At 37.6% G+C, this 24,272-nt stretch overlaps 2 protein-coding genes across 5 annotated transcripts in view; one reads left to right on the top strand and one right to left on the bottom strand.

Moving 5' to 3' along the window:
• Positions 1-898: 898 nt before the first annotated feature.
• On the bottom strand, positions 899-7,139 carry NSA2 (NSA2 ribosome biogenesis factor). Its single transcript, XM_036279648.1, has 6 exons — positions 7,026-7,139; positions 5,431-5,618; positions 5,195-5,345; positions 3,710-3,889; positions 1,708-1,900; positions 899-1,117 (listed from the first exon to the last, which is right to left on the bottom strand). Exons 1-6 carry the CDS (start codon positions 7,026-7,028, stop codon positions 1,050-1,052), a joined length of 783 nt encoding a protein of 260 aa, XP_036135541.1. The 5' UTR covers positions 7,029-7,139; the 3' UTR covers positions 899-1,049.
• A 149-nt stretch (positions 7,140-7,288) lies between these two features.
• The window catches only part of GFM2 (GTP dependent ribosome recycling factor mitochondrial 2), a 60,270-nt gene continuing 43,286 nt past the window's right edge, over positions 7,289-24,272 (top strand). Inside the window, exons 1-7 of one of the 4 annotated variants that reach the window (XM_036278927.1) lie at positions 7,289-7,351; positions 11,032-11,117; positions 12,767-12,851; positions 14,641-14,698; positions 15,420-15,517; positions 18,914-19,039; positions 20,469-20,557. In XM_036278927.1, the coding sequence (XP_036134820.1) occupies positions 11,055-11,117; positions 12,767-12,851; positions 14,641-14,698; positions 15,420-15,517; positions 18,914-19,039; positions 20,469-20,557 (519 nt within the window). In that variant the 5' untranslated portion in view covers positions 7,289-7,351; positions 11,032-11,054. Of the gene's footprint in view, positions 7,352-11,028; positions 11,118-12,766; positions 12,852-14,640; positions 14,699-15,419; positions 15,518-16,237; positions 16,321-18,913; positions 19,040-20,468; positions 20,558-24,272 lie in introns of those variants that run through there. The other 3 variants (XM_036278930.1, XM_036278928.1, XM_036278929.1) reach the window with 3 other exon arrangements.

Raw genomic sequence — 24,272 nt, 5'->3', positions numbered from 1 at the left:
AAGTGACTACAAATATTTGTCTTAAAGACCACCAGTGCAGTCTTTTCCTTTTTGAAACCATTTTTCCTAGATTTAAACAGATTTTTCTAATAAATATTAACTACTCTGAGTTCAGAATATAAGAAATGCTAAGAGGATAATTTTAGTCTGTTTTCTCATGTTTCAAGTAGAAAACACAGTTCTAAGCAGGTGTTACTATATGGAATGAGAAAAAAAAATGTTTAAAATACTAACGACTCACTGTCTGAAGAAGTCAGGGATTAATTACAGGTGAAAAGATTTATCTAAGTAAGTTCTGAGTTCCATTTAGTATAGTATAGTGTACCTTTTCTTGTATACCTCTAATGTGAATACTTTATAAATTTAACACATTATCAAATGTGTAAATGCTACATTTTTTAGGATTAATGATGAATAATGACATGATGTTTTAGATATAATAAAGCTGTATAACCTAGGCCCCATATTAAGTGAGCACTAACTCTTAGGATAAAAGGTGTTTTACACAACAGTGGTTTTTCCAGAAATGACAGGTTTGCATTGCTGAGAACCCATTTAAAACAGATACTGCCTGGCCAGTGTGGCTCAGTGGTTGAGCACTGACCCATGCACCGACAGGTCGCCAGTTTGATTCCTGGTCAGGGCACATGCCCAAGTTGTGGGCCTGATCCCTAGGGGGAGCATGCAGGAGGCGGCCAATCCATGTTCTCTCTCATCAATGTTTCTATTTCTCTCTCTTCCTCTCTCTCTAAATTCAATAAAGGAAAAAAAATTTTAAAAACAACAAAAAAAATACTGATGAAGAGGATACTGCCATAACTGCTTTTTTTATCATTCAATTTCATGAACATCTAAATGATAAACAGACCAAAAAATAAAGACTAATTTGTAAAAGAGGCCATTTTAATGTTCTTGACAATAGAATAAATAGTTGTTGACTGCAGATATATAAGCTGTGAGATAGTATTAAGAAACATCACAGTAAGGAGTTTTCCTGATTGGTGCATAGTCGTCAATAATTATAAGGAGTTACTTGTATGAAACTGCTTTCAAACCAGCAGGACTGCATTTATGCATCCATCATTTTCAGGATTGTTGGTAACCTGGGCATATTTTCCTAAGGTAACAAAATGGAGAAAAAGAGGGATGTTAGCTAGTAAAAATTAATTTTAAAGAATATAATCTTTGCCCCAGTATTTCTAATTTTCCACTTTTAAGAGTTACAGAACATATTCTTCCCTTTCAAAGAACATTCAAGTTTAGAAATACCTGGCCACTAAAAGAAGAAAATGAGGAAAAAACACATTTTAGTTTTTAATTATTACTGAAATAGTGTGGCTGTTTGAGGTATGCCTCCTTTCCCCACTCATGGTTAATTTATTGTCTTTTCTTCCAATATTTTTTAGTTATAATCATATCTTTGTGTCTGCTGCCCTTTTAATTAATACCTTTTTAAATAAGCAGCATAAAAATCTAGCAATGTAGTACATCTTATAACTGAAACCAATAAGCTAAATTACAAAGAATGATATTCATAACTACTTTTTCTACGAAAAAAATTCTTCCTAAAGATTTAAATCTGATTTACATCAAGTTTGAACATATCTAACTTTTTTGCATTAAAATGTGCTGTGTACTGTGTCAACCTGAAACTTCCTATTTTTAGGATTACAAGAGTAGCATCTCCATACTAGAAAATACACTTACCCCAAATAACCTTGCCTCCTTGTGTCACGAGGCCCAACTCGCTCACGTTCACCTCGATGACAGTACCTTTGGTAATAACACCCAAAGTTGTATAAAGTGGGGATGAGGGATTCTTCTTTACACCAAGTATTGGCAGGCAAAAGGTGGCTTTCAGTTCAGGATGTGTTACATGGGCCTTCTTGAAACGTAAACCCTAGTAAGTCAAACACAAGAATGTTTTAAGTCCAAAATATTAATAAGTAATGATCTTTTTTGCTTATCTTTTCCAAGTCTCAAAAAAAAACAACACAACAAAAGAAGGATTGAATGTAAAAATCTTAAGGCACAAATAAAAACAATTAATTTTATAGGCTAAAAACCCAAGTTACAGGGTAAATACAATTCCCCCTATTTTTTTTTTAAACAATAAAACAAGGATTAGCAGGTTAAATGACTTGTTCCTAGGTTAAATGGTATGTGGATGAAATCAAACTTAAGCATCCTGATTGCAAGTCTTCATATACTTCCGCTAATTTCTATGATGATAGCTTTTGCTGCACTGATGGTAACACTGGCCAAGGACTGGAAGAGACCAGGTGCCTACTCACCTGGATAATGGTCTTTAGAAGTGTAGCAGGTTAAAAAGCCACAACACTTTGCAGTCTCTTAAGTATGAAAATTACTTATATAGAGGTAAGGGGCAAATGCTCCTAAATCAAGTTCTTAGTAAAGGACTCATTAATTAAACTGGTAAGAAACTTATACTCAGAATACCATCTGATTAATTCACAATAAGATATATATCTGCCAAACTACAGAAAGCCTGCAACAGCCTGACTGGTATATTCTCTCCCTATAGAACTGATAAGGTTACCAAAATGTATTAGAAGATTATGAATATGAAATCAAAACGAGGGGAGTCCATGATGTAATCAAGGGATGGGTGGATGTTTTCTGTAAATGACCTAAATGAACATTTTAGGTGTTGCAGGCCACATGGTCTCTGTTGAAACCACTCAAACTCTGCAGAGAAAAATAGCCACAGACAATATGTAAATGAAAAGGCATGGCTGTGTTCTAATAGAATTTCTATTTATAGCAATAAGCTGCTTGACATTTTAATCCATTAAAAATTCAGGTTGTGCCCTGGCCAGTTTAGCTCAGCGGTTAGTGCGTCGGCCTACAGACCAGGGAGTTGTAGGTTCGATTCTAGTCAGGGGCATGTGCCTTGGTTGCGATTGATCCTATGCCCTGGTTGGGGTTGTGGAGGCAACTGGTAGATGTTTCTTCTCTCTCTGTCTCTCTGTCTGTCTCTCTCCCCCTCTCCCCCTCCCACTCTCTCTGAAAATCAATAGAAAAATATCCTCAGGTGAGGATTAAAAAAAAAATTATTCAGGTTGAGAGCTAGAGTTACACTGCCAACTTTCCTGATTCTTTGTTTCTCTAGGCAGGGTGGATATCTAGTTGGAAGAATAATTCGGTCTGTTTAAAGGATTTTGTAAAGGTGCATCTTCAGATATATAGGGGGTGCGGAGCGGTTTTGACCATTACTGCTGTCAACAGAAAGTCAAGTCCCACTTTTATGTTCATTTTTCTTTTTGAAATAATTGCACACTGAACATGTTCAGAAGCATTAAGTTACTACCCTTACTAAACCAGAACTGACTCTTGAAAAAAGTCATTAAGTTTTTTAACTGTTCTCAGACAAATATATAGATTATTTATTGAATGAGTAAAATATCTTCATGTGGAAAATGAAGATTCTACTATGTAATTTTTAGAAGTGAAGATTCACTGACAATGTAAATTCTTCATCTCAAATCTTTTCTGAAGCTGAAGATTTTTGATAGTAGTAGAAAAATCCTAAACAATCCCTATCGTTAAAATAACAAAAATAGCCTTAAAAATCTCTTTCAACCTGTTTTTTGTATCAATTTAGGAACTTCAGGAAATTGTAATGTACTTTATCCAGTTTAACACAGGAACTAACATTCAAGCCACTGCACTGTTGCAAGGGACTTACCATTGGCCTAATGAATCTTTCATATTTAGGTGGTTTTCGGGTAAAGCCATCTCCAACAAAGCAGACTTTAGTAACCATTCTCTTCCATGCCTTTTTCTTTCTCTTTCCTGTTCGAATAACTTTTAATACCTCTGTTTCTCCTTGGGCACGAACTTTGGGCAGCGGGACTTCCCATTTTCCCTAAAAATAGACCACAGTTTAAATGTGTATTGTTAGTAAAAGACAATGAGAATAAGAAGTCAAGCATGTTTTAGTTGTACAAAGTAGTAATTCACTTTTTTTCCTTAACAAGATTTTGGCTTCAATGTTTTTTAGAGGTCTACACCGTCTCCTCACAAACCCCCAAATAATTGGAACTAGTTTACATATCATAAGCATATAAAATGGTTTGTTTAAGCTAAAAATCTTAATGCTTTGTTATGGATGAAAAATACCACGTGTAACAAGGCAGTGACTTCTTTAGGCGGTATGTGTGCTTATTACTAAGTTCAGAATGTAAAACGGGAAGCCTGTCTCAACCTCTTAATTTATCTTTGTATTTCGACCTTAGTTGGATTTTTAGGTTACATTACTAGTAAGACAAAATCAATCACCAGATATTTTGTACTTCCTTGGAATGCAAATTCTGTGAAAAAACGGAAGCAGTGCAAGGCAGTAGAAAGAATTCTGGATTTATTACTAACTCAGGTTCTAGAGGCTACTCTACCATTTCACAGATATGTGACCATGCAGAATGATTTACAACCTCCTAGACTCCTATAAAATAAGGAGGATTAATTTATAATCTTTAAGTTTTCTTTTGGTGCTCAAGTTCTACCATTCTAATTTTGGATAATTACACACCAAAAAAACAAGCATTAACATTTTAAAAATCAAATTTGAAGACTCTAAAAATTATAGTTACCTCATATTTTGCTGCTACTTGGATTTCTGTCAGTCTATCCACAGGTATGTAAAAATAGTATCTATGCCTCTTTTCTCTGTTTTTAGCAGAATTTAACACTAAGTGCAATACAGAAATATTTTTTAAAACTGCTAAATTTTAATTTACGTTCAATCACTTGGGGATATTTTCCACTATCCAACTTTTTATCCAATTTGACACACTGAAGCAAGAAGCAGTTGTTTTCTTCTCCACAACAGCACAGCATTAGGCGTTGTTAAGTATAGGAAGTTGTTAAAATACTAAATTTGAGATTCACTGCTTACTCACTTTTTGTTTTTACACAATTTAAAAAAAACTAAAGATATGTAGTTTTCTAATAAATTTTCAGAAAATGTCTAATACTAAAATGTGCTGGCTGATGAGAAAGCAATTTTATTACTTAAACATTTTACACAAAATGAAGTCTACGAAGACTTCAGCATCTAAGTGGGAATAGTCAGACTTCATGTTTCCAATTCAATTGAAGAAACAAGCTAAGAATGTTAAATTTAAGTAATTCTCCTGAAAAAAAAAATCTTTATTTTTTTTTTATTGCTTACCGCTTTCTCTTTTCGTTTTTGTTTAATCATATTAGAAAGTACTTTAGCTCGGGACTGTCCCTCTCTGTCCAGTAGATATGCAGGTACTGCTCCTTGTGGAGTCTTTTCATCATTCTTTTGTTTGGTGTTTCTCTTTTCATGCATCTTGATACTACCAAGAAGGAAAAAGATTCAAGATTATCATTTTTAATAACTACTCAAAAGAGGTTAGCTTGCTACAACAAATAATCACTTACGTCTTTTTCATTTGTATTTTCTCAGCATGGCGCTGTTTATGGTAGAGCTTAGCCTTCAGACCAATCATCTTTTTTGCCTTCTTTGAACGTTCATGAGCCTCTCGACCTTCCTTCTTTCTCTTTTTCTCATGGTAGTCCAAACGATATCCATAGCGCTTACGGTGTAACTCAATATACTCGTTTTGTGGCTATAACAATACAAGAAACGTTAACATTCTTTTTTTTTTTTGAGCAATATATGAAATACCTTATGTCATCCAAATGTTCTCTTCCTTAAATAACTTGTGCAGTATTAAACCTATTCACATGATATACATTAAATAAATTTTTATCCTGGATATGAGGCATCAGGATCTACCTCTAATAATCTCAGTGAAAGTTACTGTTCACTGTCCGAAATCCAATGAACCACAAAAGGGATGATCTGATTCAGGATTTCATGCAGTTCTAGGTTTTGACAAACTATACAGTTGTTTAACCCCCGAAGTCAAGATAGAGAATGTTTCCATTCCCCCAGGAAGTTGCCTTGTGTCACTGAGGTCAATCCTCCTTTGCCACCTTCGATCTGATTTCTATTGCTTTAGTTTTGCCTTTCCCAGAATGAAATGTAAATGGAATATACAGTATGTAGCTTTTTGCATCTAGGTTCTACCACTCAGCATAAGGCTTTTGAGATTCCCCACGTCGTTGCATGTATTAGCACTTCATTCCTTTTTCAAAATGCCAAGTAATATTCCACTGTGGATATACCAATGTTTGTGCATCCATGGACCAGTGATGGATAGTCCATCCTTCCACCCCCACCCCCACCCCCGTTTTTAGCGAATAAACAAGTGCACATAACTCTTTGGACATATGCCAACTGTTTCCCAAAGTGGCTGTAGTACTTTGCATTTCACCAGTAATGGATGAGATCCCCTTTTGTTTTTTAAGTGCCTGTTTTATTTTATATGCCAATGTTGTTTAAACACGCAGCCCCAAAATACAGTCTTTGTATTTTTAAGACTGCAAAACTAAAATAATGATACAAGCCAACTCCACGGAGAATAATGCTAAGTAACAACAAGGTATGGTGTTTTCAACTAGTATCACATCAACTTTGTAGCAACCGTGCGAAAGGTATGTGGACTTCCATGTTGCAGAGAAACAGATTAGAGAGGTAGAGGGAAGGACCCGGCAGTCAGGTCTGGGTTGTGAGGCCCACTACACAATCCATCAGATGCCTGGCCAGTGCCAAGGCATGCCCTCAGTTTCCTCAGCAGGGAAGTGAGGTGGTGGCCGGATGAACGCCTAGGGTATAGGGTTATCGCTAGGCTCTGGCGCCATTGGCCACGCAACATGTGAAACCAGAATGTAACAGAATGAAACCTGTCTTGCTCTAAAGCTTGTGCTCTGGCAAATAACCCCACTCTGTGTCCCGTGTTAAGGTTTTTTTTTTTTCATTCCACGGAGCAGACCCCCGGAATCTACCCTCATTCCCTTCAGCAGTACCTCACTTCCGCCTACCACACTCACCCCCAGCCCCAGCGCCCCGGGACCCTCGGCCCCACCACCCAGACGCCCAGTGTAGCGAGCGCCCGAGGCAACCTCCTCACCATGGTTACGGCCGCCGGGCCGCCGGGTGCAGTCCCCCACGGCGCCTAGAAGCTCTCAACCTTCGGGCCGCAGGGAACCGCAAGCCAACTCTTCGCAACTCGCGACAGGAAAGGGACACGTATAAAACGACCGACTCCAGCAAAAGTGCGACGTATGCGTTCCGGTTTTCTGTCCTCCGCTTTCAGCGAGCAGGGCGGAAGTTGCTGGAGGAGGCATTTGAGTGGTGCACCACGGGAAGTGCTGCGATGCGGCTGGTGCGGCGGCGGGTGAGGGCAGAAGCAGGAGATATTTGTTCGGTTCTGGAGGTACCGGGGCGGTCACCGAGGTAGGTGGGGACGTTGCGACTTGAAACTTCCGCAGACTTTGTCGCGGCCTGAACGGCTTGCTCTCAATAGCCTGGAAGGAAAAAGCCGGCCTCGGGATGCAGCTGAGTGCCAGCTGGGCACCGAACCGCGCGGTGCGGCACCCGCGCGTCTAAGTCCTCGCCCCGCCTTGGGCACCGCTGACCTTGCACCGCCCTTATACCGTCAGGGTTAAACATCTTTTAGTGAGCACCGAAGTATTCTCCAAGGCCCACGGAGGTCTCGGCCTTATAGAATAACTCAACTGGTAACACCGGTAGGAAACCGTTTTCCTTGAAGTTCATTGACCCACAGGGAAGAAGAAAGTCACTGGAGTGCCATAAATGACCATAGGTCAAAAAAACAACACACAAACAAACACGTTAGAGGTGTTGTGCTAGGCACTGCTGGTAGAAGATCCCTCCTTTTGGGGAGCTCACATAGTGGAGATTACTTGTAAAGATCATCTTTGTCATTAGTAATTATGAATTTCAAGTGTTATAAGAACACAGAGAAAGTCTTCCAAGCCGAGACTCGAAGTTTGAATAGAAATTTGCCAGGTAGGGGCTTTGGGATTTTAGGATGCTTTTAGCCGTGTTCACACGCAAAGGTATAAAGGTGTCAGAGCATGGTGTTTCTGGGAATTTTGGCTAGAGATCCCTGGTGTAGAGTAGGGAATAGGAGAGTACAAAGCTGCGAAGGTAGTTGGGGATAGGTTTGTCATGTTAAAACTTAAGTAAAGAAGTGACAAGATGTTTATTTGAAGGATATGTGTAAAGATTAAAGCAGTATTTCCCACTTTAGTGATTTGAGTCCTACCTTTTAAGACTGGTCATAGCTGAATGTCACCTGTGCTGTTATGTACTTAATATTTTGCCATAAGTTAATTCAGTGTTATCTAATTTAACTTCATCTTAAATAACACTATAAAATCACAGGTTTTGTTTTTTTTTTTTTTCTTTTTCTAATATTTATATAGTAAGCAATTTTTTTTTTTTTTTGGTTTATGACCTAGAGTAATCATGGGCATTCTTTTTGGGAAACATGAAGTTTGAAAAAGTTTTTCAAAATTTTTGGTCTGAAGGAAACCTTCACACTTAAAAATGATTCAGAACTCCAGAGAGGTTTGTTTATGTGGGTTATAATTGATATTCAAATACTGGAAATTAAAACAAAACTTTAAAATATTTTAGTCATTTATTAAAAAGTAATACATTCAGCTTGGCCAGTGTGGCTCAGTTTGAGCATGGACCCATGCACCATGTGGTCTCTGATTTGATTCCTGGTCGGGGCACATGTCCAGATTGTGGACCCAATTCCCAGTGGGGGGCATGCAGGAGGCAGCCAATCGATGTTCTCTCTCATCGATGTTTCTCTCTCTCCCTCTCCTTTTCTCTCTCTCTAAAAATCAATAAAGAAAAAAAATTAATACATCCATTAAGTGTTAATATAAGTAATACTGTTTTATAAAACTGCCGATTTTCCAAAACAAAAATAATTTGAAGAGTGTTTTACATTGCTTTACAGTTTTGTAAGTCTCTTTAATGTCTGGCTTAGTAGAAAATACCTTGCATCTAATACTTGCTTCTGTATTTATATTACTACATATCTTTTTTATTTTTGTTGGATGTGTAAGAAGAAAATTCAGCCTCATACATACATATGTGTATATGTGGTTGGAAAAGGAATGGTTATTTTAATTATCTTTTCAGAAAATTGTGGACCATCTTAGATGCTGTACCAGGCTTTGACAAGTGGTAGTTTCTTAAAGGTTAATTGCAGTGTGGAATCAAACCATATTAGTGAACTTTTTCTGTTCTGCTATGTTAGAATTCATTGTTACATTTTAGAATAGATCTAATATGCATGATTTTGAAAACATCCTGAATCTTGGTGTTGGAATTGAAGAAAAGGGAATGGATTCAAGATATATTTAGGAAATAAAATCAAAAGTATTTGGTGACTTCCTGAACATGGATAGTGAATGTTTCTGTTAAGATACAGAAGAAAGCACACTTAAGAGGACTAATAATGAGTTTTGCCATGGCTTCTTATGTAACACTGGGCACAATGGTTTAACCTTTTCTGTTTTTGTCTTCCCATTCAATCAGATGCTTTCATGCATTTCTCATAGCTTTAATAGTGTACTTGAAACAGTGACTATTTAGCATGAAACTGGCTATTTAGTAAACATTTTAAAATGAAAGATGCTTAGTTTCTAATTATAGAAGAGGACTTGCTTTTGTATATTTTTTACATGATTTTATTTTTACATATTTATGGTAGAAAAATCAGAGTATACAGATAATCAAAACGTTATATTACCAATGAAAGATTACCAACATGTAGATGTATACCTTTCTATACTTAATTCTATACATTTACAAAAAAATTTTGGTTGATATGATGTTTTTATAACTTCAATAAATATTTTTTCTATATCTTCACATTTTTTTAAATTAATTTATTTTTCTTACAGATGTTTCTCCTTGTTCCCCCCATTGACACCCTCCTCCCCGTCCTCTCCCACAACATCCCCAGCTTCGTTTTCTATGTTCATCGGTTATGCATACATGCATTTAAGTTCTGTGGTTTATCCCTCTCCCCACTTCTGAGGATTGTCAGTCTGTACCCAACTTCTATGACTCTGGGTCTAGTTTGTTCATCAGTTTGTTTAGTTCATTATATTCCACAAATAAGTGAGATCATGTGATATTTGTCTTTCTCTGCTTGGCTTGTTTCACTTAGGATAATACTTTTCAGGTCCCTCCATGTCGTCTCAAAGGATAAGAGATCTTTCTTTCTTACAGCTGCATAGCACTCCATTGTGTATATGTACCACAGCTTTTTTATCCACTTGTCAGCTGATGGACACTTGGGCTGTTCCAGATCTTAGCTATTGTAAATAGTGGTGCTATGCACATAGGAATACATATATCCTTTCTGATTGGTGTTTCAGGCTTCTTAGGGTATATTCCTAGAAGTGGGATCACTGGGTCAAATGGCAGTTCAATTTTTAATTTTTTGAGTTAACACCATAGCGTTTTCCATAGTGGCTGCACCACTCTGCATTCCCACCAGCAGTGTACTAGAGTCCCCTTTTCTCCATAGCCTCACCAACATTTGTTGTTTGATGATTTGTTGATGGTGGCCATTCTGACAGGTGTGAGGTGATACCTCATTGTTGTTTTAATTTGCATCTCTCTGATTAGTGACGTTGAGCATTTTTTCATATGTCTCTTGGCCATTTGTGTGTCGTGTTTGAAGAGGTCACATCTTTCTTGAAGAATTAAAAGCATGTTGAAAAAAACAAGGGGCATTTTAAGCTTGGAACTGTATTCCTCGTGTTTAGTCACAATTTCCATTTTCTGAACAATGCACTATTTTTGATAGCTAAAAATATTGTTCCTACTTTTTAATTCTTTTTAAAATTTATCTGTATTGTTGAAAGTATTACAGATGCCCCCCCTTTCCCCATTGATCCCCTCCGCTCTGCTCCCCCACCCCACCCCCTGACCTTCATCTCACTATTGTCCATGGGTTATACAAAAAAATAATAATAATAAATTTTTACCATATATACTACATATGCCTTACTTACATATGTATTACTGACATGTAATATGTAAACTTAGTTTTATAATCTTGCTTTTTTTTTTTTCAGAGAATAACAGTTTAGAGGCCAAGATGTTGTCCAACTTGAGGATATTTGCAGTGAATCATAAGAAAATATCCAGCTTGCACATTAATGTAAGTTTTTCTTATAAAATTAAATGTACTTCCACAACTTCAGTTACTTTACTTCCCAAAAGGCTTATGTGTGTGTATTTACATATATTCACACACACACACACACACACACATTAGTCTTCATCTTTAGCAGTGTCATAACAGGTATAGGAGAGCCTGTGGCCAAGAAGAAGCATGCCTCATCATTAATTTATAAATTCATTTGCTGCTTTAAAATCACCTGTGCAGCATTTTGAAGACTGGCTATTTCTGTGTTACATTTTGAGGTCATTAGTGGCCCAAAGAGTTAAGTTTTTCTTCACTGTTTTCATCGCTGATGCTTTCAGACCACCCACCCTGTCTTACCTTGGTCATTATCTTGGTGGAAATTTTAATAACTTTGAGTCTTTTCTTTACTCTTAAAAAATATTTTCTTAAAATAATAGTATTTTATTGCTAGAAACTTCATAGCTAATGTAGAAATGATATAGAAGGCACAGGCATTCATTTCATGATGTTATATAAGACAGGTTGGCAGCCCCAAATCATTACATACACTAACTGTAACAGTTCTAAATATATTGTCAGCCATTAAATGTGTATCTAGTGGTCTAGGGATACATTAGGGTGGAGAATATTCAGCCTCTATGTGGGAACATTAGAAGATACCTGGGCAGTTTTTAAAAATGGCAGTCCCACCCTGGCTGGTGTGGCTCAGTTGGTTGAGTGTCATCCCATACACCAAAAAGGGTTTCAGGCACAATCCGTAGTAGGGACTGATCAATGTTTTCTCTCATCAATGTTTTTGTTTTTGTTTTTGTTTTTTAATCCTCACCCGAGGACATTTTTCCATTTTTTGTTCAGATAGAGTGGGAGGGAGAGAGAGAAACATCAATGTGAAAGGGACACATTGAGTGGCTGCCTCCCACATGACCCAACCAGGGCCGGGGACAAACTGCAACCGAGGTACGTGCTCTTAGCGGGAACCGAACCCCGGTCTCTCTGGACTGCAGGCCAATGCTCTAACTGCTGAACAAAACCAGCCGGGGCTCATTGATGTTTCCCCCACCCCCTCCCCCTCTCTCTAAAATCAATAAAAACATATTTTTAAAAATGGTTGTAAAATGCCAGTTCCGTAAAAGCTCTCTAGGTGATTGTTTTGTTTTGTTTTAATGCTCCACTGTTATAAATCCTGAGAACAGCTGATGGTTTTGGATTTCATGAGCCCCACCAGCTCTTAGCAGCTGTAGAGGAGAACCAAGAAGTATCCGGGATGAGAGACCTTTTTAACCTTAATCTCTGGAAAGTTCAGGATCTTAGTTCTCAAACTGTAGCTATCAGAATCACCTGGAGAGCTTGTTAAACCACAGATCGTTCTGCTCCATCCCCAGAGTTTCTGATTCTCTTGTTTGCAGTGGGTCCCAAGAGTCTGTCTTTCTAACAAGTTCCCTGTGATGCTAACCCTGCAGGTCTAGGAGGACCGGCTCTAAGTTCAGCTCAAAATAGCAAAATCCAGGTGGTCACTCTGAAAAAGAATTGGAGTTAGTAAATTGGGGCTGCTTTAAGGAGATTCAAAGTGTTTTGTCCTCTGACAAAGCATAGTTACAATCTTAAAATTACTAAATTGTGCTAACGTAAAATGAATGTCATTTCTTTTTTCTCTTCACTAGAATATGTATTGCTTTAGAATAAGAGCAAGTTTAAAAAGAATAAAGCCACATGTACCTCTTGGGAAAAATTACAGTTCCCTGCCAGGTAATACTGTTAGATTCTTCTAGTTTTACTTAAACTGCTTGCTTACTTTTATGCTTGCTTCTCTCTGCCTCCCCCCCTCCTCCTCTGACTCTCCCCTCTGCGTCTCTCCCTTTCTTCCTCTTCCTTCTCCTCCTCTCCCCACCCCCGATCTCTATCTCAGTTGTAACATCTCCCTTATTAGGGGGCTGCGGCCATTTTGCAAATAGTGGTTCCTTTTACTTCTTGGCTATTTCCTGGAGATTATTAGGAGTTGGGGTTATTCTGACAGGCGCTAGGAGGGAATACCAATAGACTTATTTATGTTCCTCATCTGCTGGTCATCCTAATGAGCTGAATGAAGGGAAAGGTTGAGTGAGCTTTAGTAGCTGGATCAAAAGTTTAGCAGGTGAATCTACTTGTAGAGTACTCCTGCTGTAAATTGATTTTCTAGTCCATTTCTGGTTTTTATACAGAAGTATTTTCTGTCATTAGCGATTTGCCAGAATAATCTGTTTTGAAGGTTCTTGAGAGTTGTTTGGTTAAACATTTATCTGGGATAGTTTAGGTTAGATAATAGACTATTAAAAGCTGGGAGCCTGAGGAACTGACTACTCCCAGTGCTGAATGTTCTCCCTGTGTTCGGAGTAAGCAGACGTATGGGAGACTCCATGAAACTAGTTTCGTTCTTTTGATCTCATTACCATCTTTGTCACGTGAGAAAAATGGAATAAAAATATCGATTATCTTTGTGACTTGTAAGGGCATGTGAATTTAATGGCCAGCATTATTGGTGTGTATCTAGGTTTCTGTATTTTGCTTGTGCAGTTTTATCTGTAGCAGTACAGATTATCTTTACATCTTCAAACCTCCATGAAGTTTCCAAAATATAATAGTACTCTTGATTTATGATAGAAATTTGGGGGAACTGGTTTAAACAGCAGGAAGGTATAGATTATATTTATAAATGTAACTGCGTTATTACTTTAATGTTATTAATAAAATACATGTTAAGCATGGAGTAAGACATTACGGACTTCTTTTATTCCAGAAATGCTACTTGGCCTTTTAGAAGAATTAGATTATTATAGCTTCTGTTCAGTAGTACCTCCCAGCCTGACTTTTAATGTATTGTGTCCTTGGAATTGCTGAAGTGGAAGGTAGTTTCCAAATTGTACAAACATTCATTATCAGCTGTTATGAGGATCACTCTTCAAGCCTTGACAATGCAGATTTATAGTACTGTGCATTTTATGTTTTTTCTTTGATTCAAGATGTACTGCCTTAAGATCATTTTTATGAACATTAATTCTAATTCTACAGTTCTATTATGGAATTATAGAAGGTGATAGAGATTGGGGTAAATCTATATTTTTCTAAGGATGTGATCTAGAAATTGATATTTAAAAACCTAACCTTGGCCCTGGCCGGTTTGGCTAGTAGTTAGAGCATCAAGGGCACGTACCAGGTAGGGGTCATGTGGGAGGCAGCCAATCGATGTATCTCTTTCACATCTATGTTTCTCCCTCTCTCCCCTTCCCTCTCACTCTATCTGAAGATTAATGGGAGAATATCCTTGGATGAGGATTACAAATAATAATAATAAAATAAAATAAGAACCTGACCTTGTTTTATTGTCATCCATAACCTTTCTTTAGAGATTGCAGGAAAATAAGTGCTATGGAAATAAGACTTTTTTTAGCTTGAATATTACTTTAATTAGAATTACAGTACTTGCTTAAAATTATTTTCTTTTTTATGTAAATTAAAGGAAAAATTCTTAACAGTTTCATTTTAATCCTTTTTCCATTAGGTTTAATAGGAAATGATGTCAAATCTCTTTATTCTGTCATCAGTCCTCCTATAACTAAGTAAGTGTTGTCTTTTCATTGATACTGTCTTTTCCATAGACTGCCATGAAAAGTTATAGGTTTCGCCCTGGCCGGTTTGGCTCAGTGGTTGGAGCGTCGGCCTGCGGTCCGGAGAGACCTGGGTTCGGTTCCCGCTAGGGGCACGTACTTCGGTTGCAGTTTGTCCCTGGCCCTGGTTGGTCATGTGGGTGGCAGCCACTTGATGTGTCCCTTTCACATCGATGTTTCTCTCTCTCTCTCTCTTCCTCTCTCTCCCTCCCACTCTATCTGTATAAAAAATGAAAAAATGTCCTCGGGTGAGGATTAAAAAAAAAAAAGAAAAGTTATAGGTTTCTCTCATGGGCTTTATTCAGCATTGTTAGTGAATGCTCTAATATCTGTTAACTTTTTGCCCTATCTTATTATAAATGCATGTTGTTATGTGTCTTAAAAGCTATTTTCTTTTTACAGTTGAAAGATAAAAATTTTAATTTAGGAACAGCACAATTTTCATAGAAATAAATATAAAATATTCACAAGATTGTAGTTAGCTCTTTTGTTACTTATTTTATCAGAGTACTGTGATAATGACATATTTTCTATTTTTCTAGTTTTTACACCATTATATAAATTATTGAACTACTAACCAGCTTCAAAATTTCCATAGTGTAGTTATTTGGGTTTTAAGATTTTAGTAATGTTCACCTTATAATACATGTCTTTTTTTCTCCCTTTTAAACAGAATCCGTAATATTGGAATTATGGCTCATATTGATGCAGGCAAAACTACCACCACAGAAAGAATATTGTACTATTCTGGATACACAAGATCACTGGGAGGTTAGAATGGATTCTTCCTCTCCCTCTCCTCCCTTCCCCCATTAACAAAAACATATTGGGAAATATTTTGATTAAGAAGTCAACCTAGCCCTGGCCAGTTTGGCTCAGCGGTTAAAGCGTCGGCCTGCGGTCCGGAGAGACCCGGGTTCGGTTCCCGCTAAGGGCACGTACTTCGGTTGCAGTTTGCCCCCGGCCCTGGTTGGTCGTGCGGGTGGCAGCCACTCGATGTGTCCCTTCACGTCGATGTTTCTCTCTCTCTCTCCCTTCCTCTCTCTCCCTCCCACTCTATCTGTACAAAAAATGGAAAAATATCCTCGGGTGAGGATAAAAAAAAAAAAAAAAGAAGTCAACCTAGAGATCTTGAGTATGGCATGGAGGCACTGTTATCTAAACCACAACATAAAAATAAGGTAGTTGCAACACCCCACAAAAGGGTCTTTCTAGGTTCAACTAAATATTCAGATTCATGAGACTACTTTAGGCCACAGTGGGCACTGTTCTGCTCAAGCTGTAGGACAGGAACCATAACTTAGCAGCAGGCCAGCAATAGGTGTTTATTTCTATAGGCATTCTTACAGCAGCCTACGTGACTACCTGGGAACTAACTGTCTTCTTTGACCAGCCAAAACTGATAGCTTAATTGCAAGGTAACAAGATTCACAGGAGCCATCCTGGCTTGGAAGACTTACGCCCCCTAAAAATGAATCTGTTTTGTTAGAGCTCCATGGACTAGCTTCAGGGTTTCTCACAAGGGCCATGCCATGCTCCACTCAGGGAAGCCTAAAGCTATGTATCTCCATCAGGTATTTATAATTCATTTATAGTTCTTCCCAATTCAGGTGTAGCTTACCAGTCAAATTTTTTTCCATCAGATATGTTGCCTGGCTACATCGTTGACATACTTCTGTTTTCTGGTTTCTAGTGGAACCAAAAAGTTAACCAGAGGTCAAATTCTCATACAGAGAAAGAAAGGATTTTATTAATTTTTACCCCATAGTAGTAGTATTATTTACCTAAGTTTTTAATTTATTTTGACCAGGCATTCACATTTGAAACCCCCTGTAGCTTTTTTTGTTGTTAAATAACCACACCCTAGCTCCGCTCAGGAAATTAAGATTCAACAAGTATGTGGTATGGCCTGGATGTTCAACAAGTCTGTGGTATGACGCTTGGATGGTGTCATGTATTTTGAAAATGTATTTGACTCATATACATTTATGATTGTTATGTTTCTCTGATGAATCAACCCTTTTATCATTATGAAGTGCCTTTATCTCTGGTAAAACAATTTGTTTTGAAGTTTAAAATGGAGGTCATCATGTCCATAATACCAGAAATGGAAATGAATTTTTTTTTTCCAAAGCTACACAGTGATTTTGAAATGCACTGTGTTGAGAACCATTTCTCTGGACCCTTGGAATTTGTTCTCAATAGAGTATATTTCAAATGAAGATTCTAATCCTGGGTGTTCTTGTCCTCCCGGGATTATAATCTTCATGGTGATAGGTTTCTAAATATAAAGCACAAGACTTTCTCATAGAATTACGAATCTGATAAGAATCCTTCTCACGTCCCAGTTTGTATTCCTGAAGCAAGATTCTGGAATGAGGAGAGCACAGGCAACTTTCAAGTTACCTTTTTAAAAATTGTGGTGAAAAGCACATAATGTAAAATGTATCATCTTAACCATTTCCAAGTGTACAGTTTAGTAGTGTTAAGTATATTAACATAGTTTGCATCCAGCCTCCAGAATATCTTGCAAAACCCAAACACTATACCCATTTAAAAACTTCCCATTTTCTCCTCCACCCATCCCCTAGAAACCACCACTCTATTTTCTCTTTCTACAAATGTGATTATATAAGTGGAGTCATATATATGTATTTGTCCCTTTATGATTGGCTTATTTAATACTTAATGTTTTCAGGGTTCATCTGTGTTGTGTTATGTGTCAGAATTTGCTTTTTTACTTTATTTTTTTTATCTTCAGATAGAGTCGGGAGAGAGAAACATTGATGTGAGGGAGACACATTGATTGGTTGCCTCCCGCACGACCCCAACCAGGGCCAGGGACGAACCACAACTGAGGTACATGCCCTTGACCAGAATTGAACCCATGACTCTTTGGTCTGTGGGCCAATGCTCCAGTCGCTGAGCCAAACTGGCCAGGGCTGGCTTTGTTTTTATATCCTTAGTAACAGGACTTCTGTTCAGGTGGTTGGTTCTCAATGATAGCTATTCTATGATTTAGTTGTAATTTTGATGTCATGGAAGGAGGCAAGCACAGCGTTTACCTACTCTGCCATCTTTCACTGTATAGATTTACTTAGAATAAAGTGCCTAAGTTAAGAATTTTAGGGGGGGTCGGCTGGGGAGTTGAGTGAAAAGGTGAAGGGATTAAGAACTACAAATTGGTAGTTACAAAATAGCCACAAGGATGTAAAGTACCGCATAGGAATATAGTCAGTAATATTGTAGTAACTATGTATGGTGCCAAGTGGTACTGGAAATATCAGGGGGAAAAACACTTTGTAAAGTTTATGATTGCCTAACCACTATGCTGAACACCTGAAACTAATACAAAAATACTGAATGTAGACTAGAATTGAAAAAAGTTAATTTAAAAAAGAATTTTAGTGCAGATTAATTTCAGTGATACTTTGGTCAATAGGATGAACTTTATCCATGACTTTATGCTGTGGAAATTCTACCAAGACTTTATTTGCATCTAAATAAATTCCCCATCGCCTTTTTTTTGAAAATTTAGTAATGAGAAGGGTTTATAAAGGTTAACTTGGGAGGAATTTTTTCTCTACAGTGTTCCATGTAGCTACCATTTACTTAATATTTACTGAGCTAGGTACTTTGTATATATAGTCTCATTTAATTCTTATCACAACCCAGCAAGGTTGGTTTTATAAGCCTGATTTAACAAACTAGGTTAAGTAACTTGCTCAAGATCACAGAGTAATAAGCATGAAGCTGGGATTTAAATCTGAGTCTGTCTGCTCGTTCATTGCCCTGCTCTGCCTTGGGTCAAGAGATCAGATGTGAGGAACACCAGATGAAGAAGGGATAATGACAGTTAAACCAGGAAAAAATGAAAGAAATATGTGGTTCGGTAAAATTAAACTATTTAAACAGATTTTAATCTGTTACAGAAAAAATATTTTTATGGGAAAATTACTAATCATGCTGAAAAAACTTTTCTAGAACAAAGATTTATTTAGAGAAGGATTAAGGGCTCTAAATAGTAAACCAAATATTTTAGGAACAGTTCTTTTAAAGCAAATCAAATTGTCAGGTAGACATCAGATACCAAGAAAATATAGACATCAGATACCAAGAAAATATACTTGCGATTAAGCCTAAATATGTCATCTTTTTCCTGGTTAGATGTTGATGACGGAGACACAGTGACAGATTTCATGGCACAAGAGCGAGAAAGAGGCATTACTATTCAATCAGCTGCTGTTACATTTGATTGGAATGGGTACAGAATCAATCTAATTGATACACCAGGTATGGTATTATTCCAGCAATATACAGATGCCGTATCATTTGAAGTTTTTGTTTGTGTGTGTGTTTTTTAAAATTTTGGTAAAAAACATATATCATAAAATTTACCCTCTTAACCATTTTAAAGTGTACAGTTAAGTAGTGTGAAGTATATTGACATTATTATGAAACAGACCCCCAGAACTTCTTCATCTTGCAGAACTGAAACTCTGTACCCATTAAACAACTATTTTTTTCTGTCTCCTCCTGCTGCTCCTGGTAACTACCATTCTACCTTCTGTAGCTATGGAATTGACTATACCTCATATAAGAGGAATCAAACAATATCTGTTGTTTTGTGACTGGCTTATCTCATTTAGCATAAAGTCATTCAAGGTTCATTTATGCTGTAGCATGTGACAGTATTTCCTTCCTTTTTAAGACTGCATAGTATTCCATTGTACATATATAACACATTTTTTATACAAAATTTTGTATGCATATAATTTATCCGTCAGTGGACATTAAGATTGCTGCCACCTCGTGGCTATTGTAAATAGTGATGCTATGAACATAAGTGTGCAGATATCTTTTTTTTTTTTTAATTTTTTTTTTTTAATCCTCACCCGAGGACATTTTTCCATTTTTTGCCCAGATAGAGTGGGAGGGAGAGAGAGGAAGAGAGAGAGAGAGGGAAACATCGATGTGAAAGGGACACATCGAGTGGCTGCCACCCGCACGACCAACCAGGGCCGGGGACAAACTGCAACCGAGGTACATGCCCTTAGCGGGAACCGAACCCGGGCCTCTCCGGACCGCAGGTGGATGCTCTAACCGCTGAGCCAAACCGGCCAGGGCCAGATATCTTTTTGATAACCTTTCTATTCTTTTAGATGTACGGTGGAACCTTGGTTCTCGAACTTAATTTTTTTTTGAAAGGCTGTTTGAACACTGAAGCGTTTTTTTCCCATTATAAATAATATAAATTAAATTAAACTGTTCCAGACCCCCAAAATGATTCCCTGTTTTAACCTTTGATATATGCAATACATATCTAATGTACTGTTTAATCTATAAACACTTTAAAGACAAAAGCACATGAAATGTAAATGAAAATTTAACGAGAGAAATGAACTGTCCAGTAAAAAATGAAAATTTAATAATAAGCAGAAACAAAAGCAAATAAACATGAAAATATTCACAACACAATTTCCTGAGCTGTTAACAGCAGTAAACTGACGCATACTCACGCATTCTCCCCTTTGTTTGTCACCTGAGAGACGCGTGACTGATCCTACAGATGTCAGTATGAAAGGGTTGTTGGGTTGAGAAGCAAATTGTTCAAGACGAGAGACATTCGACAACCGAGGTTTGACTATCCCAAAAGTGGGATTGCTGAGTAATACACTTTTGTTAAAGATCTTAAGTATTTTATTTCTCATCATTTTCTTAGGTCATGTGGACTTTACCTTGGAGGTTGAGCGCTGCCTAAGAGTGTTGGATGGTGCAGTGGCTGTATTTGATGCCTCTGCTGGTGTAGAGGTAACTAAAAATATTGCCAGAGTAAAATAAAGATAGAACAGCATGATTTTTTTTTAAAATAGCCCTGGCCAGTTTGGCTCAGTGGTTAGGGTGTTGGCCTGCGGTCCCGAGAAACCTGGGTTCTGTTCCCACTAAGGGCATGTATCTCAGTTGCAGTTTGTCCCTGGCCCTGGTTGGGTCGGGAGGATGGCAACCACTCGATGTGTCCCTTTCACGTCCATGTTGCTCTCTCTCTCTCTCTTCCTCTCTTCCCCTCCCACTCTATCTGAACAAAAAAAAAAAAGGAAAAATGTCCTCTGGTGAGGATAAAAAAAAAAAAAAAAAATAGAATGTATCAGATTTAGTTTACTACAACCCTGTATTTGGTAAGCTGATATAAATCAAATTATAATTAAAGGACGTTGGAATTTATTATTAAGATGTGATGTCAGATACTTCATAATAAAATGAAAATATGCTTCTCTGTATGAAATATGAAGGTTACTGTTGAACTGTGAAAGGTCTGAGATTCTACCTTATTTTTACGCTAACAAATTAGCCTGTCATAGTTTTATGGATTCTGGCAGAATATACAAGATTCCTGAGTCAGAGATAAAAGACTTTATTAGTCACAGAAATAGCAGTAGCCAGAGTATCAGCATTTTCCTGTGCTGGTTCCTCAAGCCCTAAGTCCCACAGGGTGACTGAAGAGAGTCAGATGACAGCTATGCAAACAGAGGAACCTGCTTAGAAAATGCAAGTATTGCTCTGGCCAGTTTGGTTCAGCGGTTAGAGCATCGGCCTGCGGTCTCGAGAGACCCGGGTTCGGTTCCGGCTAAGGGCATGTACCTCAGTTGCAGTTTGTCCCCGGCCCCGGTTGGTCGTGTGGGTGGCAGCCACTCGATGTGTCCCTTTCACATCGATGTTTCTCTCTCTCTCTCTCTGTTCCTCTCTCTCCCTCCCACTCTACCTGAACAAAAAATGGAAAAATGTCCTCAGGTGAGGATAAAAAAAAAAAAAAGAAAGAAAATGCAAGTATTTTACAGCGGGCAGTAAGCATGCCTGCTCTTTGCTCTGGAGAGAGACATTACTTCCAGGGTTGTAAGCAAACCTACCTTTTGCTGTGGAAGGAGATGCTGTTTCTGTCTTTCGAAGAAGTTCACTTGTACAAACATTCTTGCAAATCTAATTCAGAATAAAAGCAGTCAGTGCCTCTCCTAACAAAACATGCAGAAATGTGAGAAGCCCGTTAAGAATTGTCACCTAAGAGTTAATATAAATCTTCTTGAATAAATCTTGAAGATAGATTTTTGCTAAATTATCACTACTGGGGTCAGTTATGCTTTCTTTAGCTGGTACCCCATTTGTCTTGAAATAAAAAGAATGGTTTTATGTTGAATATAGAAGTTACGTTAGTTATTCTAATCTTAAAATTACTAAAAATAGTATCTTAAGGAAGTGATCAAAATTAACATCCCCTGCCTTGGCCAGTTTTGTTCAGTGGTTAGAGCGTCAGCATGAGGACCAGAGTCAAGGGTTCAGTTCTCAGCCCCAGGAGGCAACCAGCAACCAGCAACTAGTAACCAGTTGATGTATCTCTCTCATGTCGATATTTCTCTCTGTCTTTCTCCCTCTCTCTCTCCTTCCCTCCCTCTCCTTCTCTCTCTGTCCCTCCTCCTTCCCTTCTCCTCTGCCCCACTCCCTCCCACCCTATCAAAAAAAAAAAATCAATGGAAAAAGATTTTTTGGTGAGGATTAAAAAAAAAAAATTAACATCCCTAAAAATGGAACAACTTGACACCATGGGCCTCCTGATAGGATGCACTAAGAAGTACACAACATTACCTATGTTGTATTCCTAGCAAAAATGAGTGGCCCAAATCTAATCGTGAGAAAATAGTCAAATCTAAATTGAAAGATATTCTGCAAAACAAATGACCAGGACTTTTCAGAAATCAGAAAAATTTTAACGTAAGGAACATGAGTGATTGGGGTGGGCGTTAAAAGTTGGAGAACTGTCCTAGGTTAAAGGATTCTAGGGAGACAGGAAAGTAAAATGTAATATATGATCTTTAGGTTGGTCCTGGATCCAGAAACAAAAAGTTACAAAGGACATCATTGGGAAAATAAGAGAAATTTGAATATAGAGTATATGCATTGTATCAACTTAAATTCTTCTGAATGTGATCATTGTAATTGGTTATGTTAGAGAATAGCCTTATCTTAGGAAATATATGCTTAAGAATTAGAAATGAAGTGTCATGATATCTACAACTTGCTTTCACAGTTCAGTTCCCACCTCCACCCCCCAACTCTCTCACTTTCGTGCGCACCCACAGACACAAACACACACACAGTATTGTGTACTGTGTTTGGGTACTTTTGAGCAGTATATGCCAAGATGAGATTAGATGTGTAGGAGATATATTGGGGGAAATCCCTATAAAGAATAAGGGAGAAAAGAGAAGAGTGGGAGAGAACATTCAGATCACAGGACAGTTTGACACTTACAAGGAGAGGGGAAGGAAGGAGGGTTGGGTAGGAAGAGTCTCAGACCAGCACAGTTCCAAAAAGGGTTTGGCTAAATTGATGTGGAGTCCTTCAGCCAAATTTTCTGGTTAGAGGAGTCCCTTGTCTTGCAGAACAGGACTATATTAGTACCTCTGCTGTGTTCACTCATTAGCTAGGAACCGCCCACTAGAAGCTGAACCTTAAGAGAACACAGTGGTAGATCTGGAAGGGCACCAGTTGGGGTCATCATAGCTACCGTGCATATATATATATATATATATACACACACACACACACACACACACACACACACACACACACATATATGATGTGTGCATGCACATGTTTGTAGAAAAAGAGAAAAAGCAAGTGTGGCCAAATTTTAATGTTTGGTGAATCTAGGTAAAGAGTACATGTATTCTTTCACTTGTTCTATAGATTTGAAATTTTTCAAAATGAAAAGTTGAAGGGGAGGAGAGTAAGCAGTTATTGCAAGTCCTGCCTGAGGACCTCTGACAGTGGTATTTGCTTGATAAAGTCTGACACTGTGGTCCAAGGTTGATTATACACAGTTATTTCTATTTCTTTCTGAGTCACTTCATTTCCTAATTGTTTTATCCTTCCTGTCATTATAACTTCTTTATATAGATTTGACACTTAATCATTCAGGCAAATTGCATTATTTAAGATTGAAATATGCTGGAATAGGAAGTTAAATATATGACATGGGGCTCTTGTTTGTGAAACAAGCTTTTAGCTAGCAAGTGGAATGATGGGAGTTTTTGTTCTTCCTATTTTTTTAATATGTTTTGTTTTGGAGGAAATTTATAATATATTTTCTCCCACCACTAGAACTCACCATGAACAAAATTTAGGAGTGGATCATTGTGATAAACTCAATCTATATAGCTTCTAGAGGAAAAATGATTATATGAATATTAAATTTCCAAAGTGCAGTAACACTATTGATTATGTGGGTAAATATTATCTTATGAAGTATGTGCTGAAATTCTCACAATAACATGTCTATGACCAAGAACTTGTGTCTACAATATATGAAGAACTACAAATCAATAACAAAAACTAACAGCCCAATTAAAAATGAATGAAAGACTTGAATGGATAATTCACTAAAGAATAAATGTGAATGGCCAATAAGCACATGAAAAGATGCTCAGTCTCATTGGTCAAAAGAGAAATACAAATTAAAATTACAAAGACTGTT

Source organism: Molossus molossus, unplaced genomic scaffold (genome assembly GCF_014108415.1).
Source record: "Molossus molossus isolate mMolMol1 unplaced genomic scaffold, mMolMol1.p scaffold_m16_p_3, whole genome shotgun sequence".
Classification (NCBI taxonomy): Eukaryota; Metazoa; Chordata; class Mammalia; order Chiroptera; family Molossidae; genus Molossus; species Molossus molossus.
The sequence above is the reverse complement of the archived record's forward strand: the minus strand, read 5'-3'. Positions and strand labels throughout refer to the sequence as shown.

Bases quoted from the DNA above. Each gene is read 5' to 3' on its own strand.
- NSA2 (XM_036279648.1), bottom strand. The intron at 5,346-5,430 runs GTAAGTGATTAT...CCTTCTTGGTAG, and splicing joins AAAATACAAATGAAAAAGAC to TATCAAGATGCATGAAAAGA. The intron at 1,118-1,707 runs GTAAGTGTATTT...TTGTTACCTTAG, and splicing joins AGGAGGCAAGGTTATTTGGG to GAAAATATGCCCAGGTTACC.